Below are 12,684 nucleotides of genomic sequence, written 5' to 3'. Positions count from 1 at the left end.
ATTTTTTTTTTATCTAGATTACAGAAAAATAATTAATTGGACTGCCATGTTAGTAAACTGGTCCCCTCAACGCAGTGGCTCATTTTGTCAATGTTCAGTCAGCAGATTATGCAAATGGAATGTTGAAATAAAAATTGTAAACATGCCCCGTAATCTGTGCAAGTCTTTTAGAGATGTTTTTCTCACCATGACTTAATTTATCAATGTAAACAATTACAGTCCAATACTAAATTAAAAACCTCTTTAAAAAAAAATTCAAGATGCAAACTGCAAATATACTACAGTTTACTCTGTTTACTATTAATTATTATTCACTTGAATTCATAAAATGAAACCTTATTAACTTAATATATCACCCACCCTGCAGAGGGGGAATATTTTGGATGTTGAAAATCAAAAAAGTTGAGAATCGCTTCTTTAGTTCTGATTTCGTTTTGTTTCCACAAGTGATATATATAATTTTTTATTTATAAATAAATGTAATAAATATAAATAAATGCAGCCTTGGTCAGCAGAAGAGACGCTCTCTCTCTCTCTCTCTCTCTCTCTCTCTCTCTATATATAGATCTATAGTGCAATTAAAATCATTACAAACTAAATTAAATGTTTAAAATGTACTTTCTTGAAACCTAATATTTGTTATGTATTTTTATATTTAAAGTAGTAAGTAACTTTTTTTGTGAGTGATGCAGAAAAGACTTTCCAATCATGATATGGCTCTTTTCTTTTTTTAAGAAGGTAGTTGTGCCTGTGTAGACAGCAGACTGGGACTGAGGACAGCATTTAAGTGTGTCATTCAGGACAGGACCTTTGTGTCTTCCTCCTGATGGCCCACGTCTCTCTCATTGTTTCCATCTTTCATGCTGTCAGGTTTCTGGTAAGCTGTAGTTTTATCTGAGCAGCAGAGGGTCCATTAATGCCCTGGTTCAGCTGATTTACAGCGTTTGTAAAGGGTTTAAATGCAAGCATATCTCAGTAAGTGAGCTTTGACTACCTGCACAATGCCACAAAAAGTAATTTTAACAAACCTTTATGAAATTCCTGCCAGGCTACAGATATAAATTTGAAGACACTAAGTGCTTCATGAAGATCCTGTGATGTCTCTTTACACTGCATAACATACTCTACACCCAAGAAGATGTCACATAGGTTATACTCGTCTCTTTGGAAGGCACTGGGGATTTTGCCAGGCCTCTGATCCTTGGAGGATGACACACTTCAGCCTTTATTTTCCTTATATTGGTCAGACATGTACTTCAACTGTCACCGCTAAGAGACATGCTGTAGTCACCTGTCAGTGTTTATAATCAACACATTTCAGGGCACGCCTTTCCTACTGACAATGTATGAAAAATATAGTGCGTATATGCAAAAAATAATAATAATAGTAATCAGGCGTGGCAGCAACTGCACCTCAAATAAGGGAAGGACAGCACATCTGTGGAACTTGAAACCCACACAACCTCCTTTTTTGCGCTTTACAAGGTCACTAGGAGTATATAACCGTATTTACTTTAATGCCTTTGGAAAAATATATATATTAAAGAAACTTCTGTGAACATATAACAAAATCATTTCGACATGGTGCCCACTTCGCCCTGTCTGTCCAGAGCCATATCTCTATATTGCTCTCTGTCTGTCCATTGATTTGGAAACTGAAAGTGCGCATGCGCGCCAATCGTTCATCAGTACATGTGAACAGGAAGTTGGAAAATAATGTCAAAATAAAGGTTCTGTCATTGTGTTATCAAAAACGTCGACTAGTTAAAATCTTTTTCAATAGCAATGTAACGTTTGTATAATACATTTGTACGATATGTATAACCGTTTCGTATAATTTCGTATTTATTTCTAAAGCGTAGGGACGTTAACTTGTCACAGGAAGTAACGTCAGAAACTGAACTTCCAGGATTAGTTGCGCGTTCACGTTGGAGGTCACTTTGCTGGAAAAAAGGTAACTTTTCTGCTATTTAATACACGTGCAAAAGATTAACACTGCTTTTCGTGAACGTTTACTTTAGTTTAAACTAGAGTCAGGACTTATTTTGTACTGAAAACAGTCTGTGTTTACGGCTTAGTTGTCTGGTTGTTTCTGTTTGTATCTTCAACACGACTGAAGAGCTAATTAGTGAAACTATTTAAGTACAAATAAATGATCCGTTGCAGTCTCCAAATATGCATTCATCCGCCAGTATACACAAGCTTTAGCCTACATTTCAAACACGTTTTGGGGTGTCTCTCATTTGAATCGCCTCCTTCATAAACTAATCAGTGGAGTGATTCAAGTGAGTCGACTCGCGCACTGAAAGAGACTTCTTAATTCTGCAAATGTTGCATGAATAATGATGTGATGTCTTCAACAGCAGTCATGGGTGGGGATCACGGACATGGCAAACTGTCCATGCCAGACTACAGAGTGTGGAAATGGGAAGGAACGCCGCTGGAAGCCACCCAGCAGAGGCTCGCTCGAAGAGGACTCAGGGACCCCTGGGCTCGGTAACATCACAGAGTTTCAGATATTTCCTCCTGAATTGTTTTCTGGAGTCCTCTATAACATACACCATGACATTATTATCTTAATATATAGTGTGTATTTAAATTCTGGCCCACCCCTGTGCATTGTGGTTACAATTATATAAGTGATTTAAAGCCATAGTTCACCTAAAAACTTAAATTTGCTAAAAATCATGCCTCAGGACATCCACAATATGTATTAGTTTGTTTCTTCATCAGAGCAGATTTGTAGAAATGTAGCATTACATCACTTGTTCATCAGTGGATGCTCTGCATTGAATGGGTGCCATCAGAATGAGAGTCCAAATAGCTGATTAAAAACATCACAATAATCCACACCACTCCAGTCCCTCAATTAACATCTTCTGATGTGGAAAGGTGTGTGTTTATAAGAAACAAATCCATCAAGAGGTTTTAAATGTAAAAGCATCACTCCTGGCTCACATGCAAATCCATAATCCATAATAATACCACTTCCTCCAGTGGAAAAAGTCAATTTCCTGTTCTCTCCCAATCAAATATGTGGGTGGATTTTGATGTAACTATTTTAATCTTTCTCTTGAAATCAATATTATGAATAGAGGACTCGTATCTTAGCCAGAAGCAACAACACAAACACATTGTAGTATTTTTATTTCAAACATGTTTCACTTCACAAGACAGTAACTGATGGACTGGAGTGGTGTAGATTATTGTTATATTTTTATCAGCTGTTTAGACTCTCATTCTGACGGCACCCATTCACTGCAGAGCATCCACTGGTGAGCAAGTGATGTAATGCTATGTTTCTACAAATCTGTTCCTATGTAGAACAACGGTCTACAACATCTTTGATGACCTGATGGGTATTGTAAATGTTCTGTACATTTGACATCAGCAGTGGTTTATTTTGTTTTATTGAACAAGACATTATGAAAGTAAGAAAACGATGGAGTAAAGGATGACGGTGTTTGTTTCTGCAGGAACGAGGCGTGGAGGTATACGGGCAGCTTTGGCGTCCCAGTTACCTTCCGAGACGTTCTCCTCCGTGGTTTTAAGACAGGATTCGCAGCGTTTGCAGTGGCACTAGCAGTGGAGTATGCTTTCTTTCCTCCAAAGAAGTCAGAGCACTAATAGCGTGGCTAAAGCTCAGAAGAGCCAGGCGCTGCCGGACTCTGTGTTTGCTGCAGGTTTTAAGCCTGTTTTTGTCTGTCCATGAAGACGTTAACCCAAGAAAGGCTTCCTAATACCTGTGTTCATTCATCGTTATGTTTCCTTTCACCATTCTGTAAAATAAATATAAATGAACTGAATTGGGTTGGGAATGTTTGTTGTATGGTTATTGGCTTTTATAGCCAAACCTTTAGAGCTTAAACTTGAAATTACTATTGTAAAATGTTATTCTTTAAATAAGTACAAGTACCAGTGATTTGCATATTTCCTGAATGAGGTACATTTCCGGGATATGATGAGGTTAACATGAATGCAAATCTAAGATCATATTCTTACTATGAACTTAATATAATGTACTGTTGTGAGCTTAAAGAGTATGTCTGTGTCTTTTTGATTGTGCATACTTCTCTTGGTCAAACTGTTATATGATTTTTTTCTATGAAGATTTTCACTATAGAAGAAATGCTAGAACCAGCCTTGTACAAGCTACTTGCTTCTTATACAAGCTTCTTGTAACGTGAGACCTATTTCCAAACTCTGTGGTGAGTTCATTCAAATACGGACAGTATGAGGAAATACCCTACCAGTGAAAAGTCTCTTATTGTCTCTCTATATTTATGTTCATTGTCTCCCGTCACAATTTCAATTATTATTAATTCATCAAAACTAGAAATGGCACAAATAGGGGTATGGGAATTATAAAATGACCAGAAATCTTCAAAGTCACTTCAGATTCACACAGTTTATCATCACTACATTGTAGAAAAAAATAATAATAATACAAAATGTTGAGAAAAGTTACAAATTCAAGCCAAAAAGATTCATGCAGATTTTTCCTAACATTTTATGAAATTGTTACAACCACAAGCATTTTTTTTAATCCTTCATTCAGACAATTGTGTTTGACTAGTTGTAAAAAAACATCTAACATGGGTTTTTATGTACTTACAGGTAACTTGAGTTGTGCCTAACATTTGACTTTGGGTGTAAAATGAACAGAAACATTTAACAGTGTATAATGTACTGTTGTGTGCTTAAAGAGTATGTCTGTGGCTTTTTACTTTGTTGTGCATTATGAATCATTTGTCTCTGACATTGCACAGATGATGCCAGAAATGTGTGAACTTTTTGTCTGTTGACTTCTCTTGCAGCTAAATGGAAATATCTGCTAGGAGAGGAAGGGGTTACCAGAAGTTAGATGGAGCTTACTTATTAAAACTATCTTACTAGACATGGTTTTTCATATCCAATACATTTTTAGTTGCTGTTTTATGTGATATGAAGTGTAGCTTGTAAAAGGCTGGTTCTAGCATTTGTTCTATAGTGAAAATGTTCATAGAATAATTTTATATAACAGTTTTACCAAGAGAAGTTTGTACATCTTTAAATGTCTTCAAACATAACAAATGCAGGCACATCAGTACAAGTAATACAACTGTGAACTTCGTGTACAACAACGATGATAGATAGATAGACAGACAGACAGACTTCTCTCCTATATTTACGTATTTGAATGACGTAGAGGGAAGTTCTGTTTCACACTTCCTCTTTTGTTCTATTTGGAACGAAGCAGTAAAGTGTCATGGAACAAAGTTGTATAAGTTCCACTTCAGCGCTATTTCTTCGCGAGCAGATGCTCCATTCAGTCAGAAGAACAGCTCTTTTGAGGTAAGGTTTACAGTTTTGACTTTTAATGCGAGAATATTTAAAGTTATTGACTATCGCCACACGTAGCCACAGTTTTTTTTAAGAGTATTAAAAAAAAAAATCTTTAACGCGCATCTAATCAAAGTTTAAGAATGACATACACGTATAGTAATAATATTTGTAACTATACGTTTTACGCTGTAAACGCGACTAAAGGTCGCCTATGCTAGAAAGTAGCCTATGGATAATATGGAGAATTTTTTTATTTTATTTTTTGCTTTTAAAATATGCATTGTTGTAACTGACTGGTTTTAAACTTATTTGGGCAGCTTTGCTATTATTACTATTATGCTATGTCCTTAGGACATCGGCACTCAATTAAAATAAATAAAGAGCCATGAATGAACATGCATAGGCAAAAATAACTATTATAATTATTAAATCAATAAAACTTTAGGTTTCAGGTTTTTGTTTTTTTGTTTTTGGTACCAAACTTTGTATAAATATAATTCTCAACTATGTTATAGCAGAATGTTTTGATATACCATTTTTCTTTCTGCAAAATGTGTGTAAAATGGCCATAAACAGGTTTTCTTATTATATATAATGTATCAATAAAGTAAATACAATTTGCACATTGATGCTTTTTGGGGCAACATGTAACGAAAAAAAGAAATGGGAGTAATAACTAAGATTTTCATAATAATATATAATATTTCATAGGAATAATCCAATATAATTTCTTACCCTTTTCCTTTGTGGTGTCTCCCAAAATAAGTTATAAACATTCTTTTATTCCTTGTGTCCTCATATGAGAACATGTACGAAATCAACGTCCTGTTTCGTAACATAAAGTCATATTTTGATTTGAAACCCCATGACATTTTCCTGATGTTGATTCATGACACACAGTTTAAAAATTAGTCATATTTATATGATAATTACAATATAGTATCATATGTCTATAACAGTGTCGCTAAATTAATATCAGACATTTTTGAAGACCAAGTAGAGGAAGCGGTGATGGCGAAACATCCAAACATTTAGAAAAGCCCTGAATGTGCTCATGTATAGTTTTAGAGAAACTCACTAAAATATAATGCCCTCATGTGAGCATGCATGAAGGGTCTTAAGTGGTTGAAACACCCTCGATATGAGTCATTTGGGTGTCCTGAGTCATGATGGGTGATAAACCATAAAGCCCAGCATCTATCTATGCTGAGCCACATCCATGCCATCTAACTGTGAAAGCATTAGATCTATAGAAAATATGACCTGGCTCACCATTTTAATACAAGGAATGATACTAAAACCCTAAATATTTGTAAATGACCTATATACTCCCAATTAAGTGTGATCTAAAAAGATTTTTCCTCTCATAATGGCAGTTTTTATCCTCATCAGAGTCATTTTGGAGCAGAATGTCGAGCCTGTACCACACTATTATTCAGATCACTGACGAGCTCAGCACTGATGAATGCAAGCGCATCTCTTACCTGTGCGGCGCTCTCGACACGGACAAGTTCTCTACAGATCCCAGAGGCATGTTACGGACTCTACTGTGTCAGACGAGGATGGATTACTTGTTTCTCATGGAGCTCATTCTGAAGATTAAACGCTATGATCTGCTGCGAGCAGTGCTGAGCACCAACAAGAGCACGGTTGAGGGACTGCTGAAAAACAACCATTCTGTGTCAGAATACAGGTGATGCTCTCTGATCCCGTCTGTGATTCTCCAGTTATGCCCCATATGGGGCTCAAGAGAAGGTTTTAACCTGGACGTTTGTTTGTTTAGAGTACTGATGGCTGATGTTAGTGAGGACATGGACACAGAGGACCTGAAGTCGTTGGCGTTCTTGCTGAGAGGAACTTTACCCAAACATAAACTGGAAAATGCCCAGGTACGATGTCCTGAAGGCTGCTTTCTTCATGTGTGGAACTGAAATGTGTCATGATTTTTGTTAAATATATATTTGCAGAGTTTTTTGGACGTCGCAGTGGAGCTGGAGAAACTCGACCAGCTCTCCAGTGAGAAGATGGACTTGATCGAACACTGCCTGAGGTCTATCCACAGGGCCGATCTAGCTAAAAAGATCAGTCACTACCAGCAGACAGGTAAGAATGACCTGCTTTTTGTTATTGATTTTATTTGTAGATGCAACTGTTTGATACACTAAGCATGAGGCGTGTTGCCTCATTCAGATGTGTTTAGGCTACAGAAGCCTATATCACTAACATGATAAAATCTAAGAAGAAGAAAAAAAAGTAAGAAAAAACTGCCACTGATGATGAGAGAGACATTCGGATCCATATAATAATAATTCTTTACATTTATATAGCGCTTTTCTAGACACTCAAAGCGCTTACATAGTCAAGGGGTATCTCCTCATCCACCACCAGTGTGCAGCATCCACCTGGATGATGCGACGGCAGCCATAGTGCGCCAGAACGCCCACCACACACCAGCTTACTAGTGGAGAGGAGACGGAGTGATGAAGCCAATCAGCGGATATGGGGATTGTTAGGAGGCCATGATGGTCAGAGGCCAATGGGCGAATTTAGCCAGGATGCCGAGGTCACACCTCTACTCTTTTACGAAAGACATCCTGGGTTTTTTAATGACCAAAGAGAGTCAGGACCTCGGTTTAACGTCTCATCCGAAGGACGGACGTCTCATCCGAAGGATATGCAGAACTTAAATTATGAGAATGGTCAGACAGTCAAAGATCAGTAACGGCGTCAGGTATGTTAGGGATAACCAGAATCGATAACAGAAACATGCAGATGTCGGGGCAGGCAGCAGAGAATCAGAGTCGATATAAACAATCCAAAGGTCAGGTACAGAAGGAACAAACACAAGGAAAACCGCTCGGAAATGTCAGACTGGCTAAACAAGACTTTGCAATGTGGCTGTGTGTGAGTGCTGCTTATATGTGTGTGTAAATGAGGTGCAGGTGTGGCAAGAAGATTAGCTGATGAATGAGGTGCAGGTGTGACAAGGTGATAGTGATGCAGAGGCTCATGGGAGATGTAGTTTGGGTGTGGTGCAACGGATGAGAGGTGCTAGTTTCCAAGTGATATGGTGACATCTGGTGGTTGATGGGTGGAATGGTCCTGAGTGGAGTGCCCTCTACTGAAGTTTGTGGGCACTCCAGCTAATGATCGTGACACTGGGACAGTAACCTTTGTACCATATTTACTTGCATTTTAGTATCTTGAAAGCACATACTGTATGTTACGCTTACCTATTAGTACCTTTTGAAGAGGTACTTCCCCAGTGAGTTTTTGTAACTTTTTGTACCAATGTGTCATCTGAACAGTATTGACTTTCCTGCGTAGTTTTTTCTGTTGCATCATCATACGAAATGAACTTTGTGGAATGGAAACTGAATCAGCCAGTTAATTTGTATTGGTTTCCTTTTTAAATAACTGAGAACTGTTTTTGCAGTGCTAATGACCAAACAAGGATCTTCGCCTCCAGACAGACTGCAGTTCTGCCGAATGCCTTTGGTGAGATTTCATTGGGTTGCATTGTCTAAGCTTCAACTTCAAATGTTTCATATTTGAATAATAATTTCTTCACTCTCACTGTTTGTCATTCACAGCCAAGTGGCTCATTTGGTGTCTCAACAGCTTCTTGTAATCTGAGGCCCATTTCCAAACTCTGTGGTGAGTTCATTCAAATACGGACAGTATGAGGAAATACCCTACCAGTGAAAAGTCTCTTATTGTCTCTCTATATTTATGTTCATTGTGTCCCCTAACAATTTCCAATATTACTTAATTCATCAAAACTAGAAATAGCACAAATGGAGGTATGGGAATTATGAAGTGACCAGAAATCTTCAAAGTCACTTCAGATTCACACAGTTTATCGTCACTACAATGTAGGAAAAAATAATAATAATAAAAGATGTTGAGAAAAGTTACAAATTCAAGCCAAAAAGATACATAAAGATTTTCCGAACGTTTTCTGAATTGTAACACTACTGTGATTTGTCAGTTTGAATTTTCATTCACTAAATGTAAAATGCACAAACAAACACGACCACAAGCATTTTTTTTAAATCCTTCATTCAGACAATTGAGTTTGACTAGTTGTAAAAGAAAAAAAAAGAAAAGAAAAAAAAACAGAGCATTTTGATTGATCTAACATGGGTTTTTATGTACTTACGGGTAACTTGAGTTGTTTAGTATTTGTGACTCAATCTGAAAAAATGTGCTAAATATATATTTAGGCAGGTGTGCCTAACATTTGACTGCTGCAGAAAGTTCTGTGTAATTATGTAAATATTGTTCAACTTCAGTGCATTTCTTGTCTTTTGAGGTGCCATGCTTCTTTATAATTATACAAATCCCTATTATGAAACATAATACATTTATTTATTTATTATTTGTATTACATTTTTTAGATAAACCGACAACATTGAAGAAGGAACTACTTGGCTCTCGCTCCTATTGTCAGGTAATTGATTATTTAATTTTATTACATATATATCAAGTGTTGAACGTGGTCGAACCAATAATCTATAACAGATGAAGATGTGCTGATTTGATCTGCAGCAGCAGGAGGACGAGTACAGTATGCAGAGTGATCCCAGAGGAGTGTGTTTAATCATAGACTGTGTCGGCTCTGAAGCAGGTGAGAAATCACTCTCATGTAGTTCACTCTACTCTTCAAAAGACTGGGGGCTTTGAAAGAAGATTCTTATGTAAATCAAGGCTGCATTTATTTGTTCGAAAAATACAGGAATATTGTCAAATAATGTTACAGTGTAAAACATCAGTTTTCTATTTGAATATATTTTAAAATGTAATTTATTTCTGTGATGTGCAGCTGTATTTCCAGCATCATTACTCCAGTCTTCAGAGTCACATGACCCTTCAGAAATCATTCTAATCATTTGCTGGTTTATTATCATCAGTGTTAAAAACAGTTGTGTCGATTAATATTTTTTTCTGGATTCTTTGAGGATCATGAAGTTCAAAAGAACATGAAATAAAAGTTCAAAAGTATTTAATTTTACTTTTCATCATTTTAATGCATCCTTGCTGAAGAACAAAAACATATCATACTGACCACAAAAAAAGCTCAGTTGTACTGTAAATAACACATTTTTAATCTGATACTATTTTTCAATATGAAAAAAAAAAATCTAAAATCTAAAAGTGGTTGATCCAAAATCTAATATTCTATTGTTGTTACTAGCACAAACTTTATTTTATTATTTTTATTTTTTGTAATGACAAATTTTAGTTTAATCACCAAAACACTACAGGATGAGCCATGAGCCATTTCCATTTAGTAATTGTAAAGACCAGTAAATGTAATTTTATTTTTTAAAGTGAGTTGAAAATCGGAAGTCATTTGAATGTACATATCTGTTTGGTGATTAGTACTATTAGTAATACTTAGTTGTGAAAGAAATCACATTACCGTTTGGTAATAGCTTCTCTTTTCTAACACAGATGAGCTGGAGCAAACATTCCAGGCTCTAAACTTTCATGTGATCACGCACAAGCTGCTGAGTGTGAGAGACGTGCATTCCGCTCTGAGGGAAGTGGCTCATCAGCAGGGTCACTACAGAGCGTCTGCGTTCATCTGCTGCGTCATCAGCCGAAGCCGCTCGTCAGATCTGCTGGCCACTGACTCTCACGGTCCAGGACTGAACCTGGACACTGTCAGACGCCTCTTCACCTCAGACTCCTGCCCGGGCCTGGCAGGCAAGCCTAAACTCTTCTTTATCCAGAGCTATGAAGAGTCCGAGGCTCAGAGCTGTGCTGGGTGTATGGGGTGTGGAGATGAGGAGGGTGGAGAGCTGGAGACAGACGCACCTGGGCTCTTATGCTCCAAGAGGACCGTCCCGGTGGACGCGGACATCTTCTGGAGTCACTGCTGGACTAAAGGACGACAGCTGGAGGTGCCAAACCATCGGTCTGTGTACCTGAGAGCCTTGAGATCCTCCTTAACTGAGGGCCAGAAGAGGTGAGACACTACAATACACTACCGGTCAAAAGATTGGAATAATGACCTTTGATATGTTATTGTTTTTCTCTTCATGCTCACCAAAATTCCATTTATTTGATCAAAAATAAATATTTTCAGCATCATTACTTAAGAAAATTCAACTTTGCATCCCAATAATAAATTACATTTAACAACATTCAAATAGAAAACAGGTATTTTAAATTGTATTACTATTTCAGAATACTCAATGAATGCATCTTTTGCTGCTAACATATAGCGTGCAACATAATTAATATGGCATATTTCTGAATCTCTGTTGGCTATTTTGGATCCAGGGATTGATTTAATCATTATTTATCTCTATTAAGCGTTATGTAAGCATTACTAAATGTATTTTTATTCTTTTCAGGAGGACTCATTTGGTAGATGTACACATGGCGGTGAATCGGGCGGTATACGATCACAATCACAAATCTCCAGAGTCCTCTTACTTTTTCAATCTGAGACACACTCTCAGGAAGAAAGTCTATCTGTCATGATTCTGTCATGATTTCTCACGTTTAAGTGAAGGGAGGTGATTATAAAAGAACAGTTGATGTTTGAGGAACGATGGCCATCACAATGATGTCGACATGAATTGTATCAATTATGATTAGCGGTGTTTCAGTAAATAAATCTCAGTCAGGTTTTGTCATTGTAGCTCTTATAGTGTCCACATGCCGGCAGTGTTGTCCAGTGTTGGCAGTGAACTTGTGTTAAACATTTTTTTCTTTCTTTTTTGCATTATATTATTTTACAAATATTTACATTTTAGCGTTGTTTTTTATGCAAATATTTATATTTTATATGCATATTTTTTGTCATACTGTGTGTTTATCATTCCACGTGTGTCATGTGTAGCTATCCCTTCTGAACATGTGTAACAGTGACTTAATGAATAACTGACACCAACTTTAAACTGTTATGTTAGACATGCTGTCTTAACAACACAAATCCAGTTACTATATTTTACATTATATGTCTGTCTATGTATTTCCAACTTCTCATTGTTATTTTTATATCAAACATGTTCAACCCTGTTACCATCATAACTGACATTAGTTCCTTTAATAATAATAATAAATCAGTAATGAAGTCAAGATGCAACCCCTTAAGATAAGTATTGTCTCTTCTTATGTAAATTTGTCAGTAAGGGAAGATCTTTGACTTAGTTTCAACCCTGTTACCATGTTTTACCAGCTGAAAAGTGGATTTTGTAGAATTATCAGCATGTTGTTTCTAATAAAACCCCTGTGTCATGACCTCGAGCACAGAGTATGCTAATGTTACCATAAATCACTACTTATATTATTCTGTTTAAGGGCAACTTATTAAATTGTTTACATTTAGCTTTAGGTTTCACA

At 36.7% G+C, this 12,684-nt stretch overlaps 2 protein-coding genes across 4 annotated transcripts; both read left to right on the top strand.

Annotated features, from left to right (window-relative positions):
- Positions 1 to 1,774: 1,774 nt before the first annotated feature.
- On the top strand, positions 1,775 to 3,806 carry ndufb3 (NADH:ubiquinone oxidoreductase subunit B3). 2 transcript variants are annotated; one of them, XM_052605601.1, is made up of 3 exons: positions 1,775 to 1,954; positions 2,367 to 2,496; positions 3,477 to 3,806. In XM_052605601.1, the coding sequence occupies exons 2-3, from the start codon at positions 2,369 to 2,371 to the stop codon at positions 3,625 to 3,627; spliced, it is 279 nt and encodes a 92-aa protein (XP_052461561.1). In that variant the 5' UTR covers positions 1,775 to 1,954; positions 2,367 to 2,368; the 3' UTR covers positions 3,628 to 3,806. The 2 variants fall into 2 exon arrangements, with proteins under 2 accessions (XP_052461561.1, XP_052461560.1); XM_052605600.1 differs by having other exon boundaries at positions 1,781 to 1,954; positions 2,364 to 2,496.
- Positions 3,807 to 5,154: 1,348 nt separating this feature from the next.
- LOC128019545 (CASP8 and FADD-like apoptosis regulator) lies at positions 5,155 to 12,588 on the top strand. 2 transcript variants are annotated; one of them, XM_052605596.1, is made up of 10 exons: positions 5,155 to 5,334; positions 6,718 to 7,018; positions 7,109 to 7,214; positions 7,293 to 7,428; positions 8,762 to 8,823; positions 8,919 to 8,982; positions 9,726 to 9,778; positions 9,880 to 9,955; positions 10,783 to 11,299; positions 11,691 to 12,588. In XM_052605596.1, the coding sequence occupies exons 2-10, from the start codon at positions 6,735 to 6,737 to the stop codon at positions 11,818 to 11,820; spliced, it is 1,428 nt and encodes a 475-aa protein (XP_052461556.1). In that variant the 5' UTR covers positions 5,155 to 5,334; positions 6,718 to 6,734; the 3' UTR covers positions 11,821 to 12,588. The 2 variants fall into 2 exon arrangements, with proteins under 2 accessions (XP_052461556.1, XP_052461555.1); XM_052605595.1 differs by having other exon boundaries at positions 5,156 to 5,334; positions 9,877 to 9,955.
- The last annotated feature ends 96 nt before the right edge of the window (positions 12,589 to 12,684 follow it).

The sequence above is a fragment of the Carassius gibelio genome, chromosome A9 (genome assembly GCF_023724105.1).
Source record: "Carassius gibelio isolate Cgi1373 ecotype wild population from Czech Republic chromosome A9, carGib1.2-hapl.c, whole genome shotgun sequence".
In the NCBI taxonomy this organism is placed as follows: domain Eukaryota; kingdom Metazoa; phylum Chordata; class Actinopteri; order Cypriniformes; family Cyprinidae; genus Carassius; species Carassius gibelio.
Note: the sequence above shows the minus strand (reverse complement) of the source record. Positions and strands in the feature narration are given on the sequence as shown.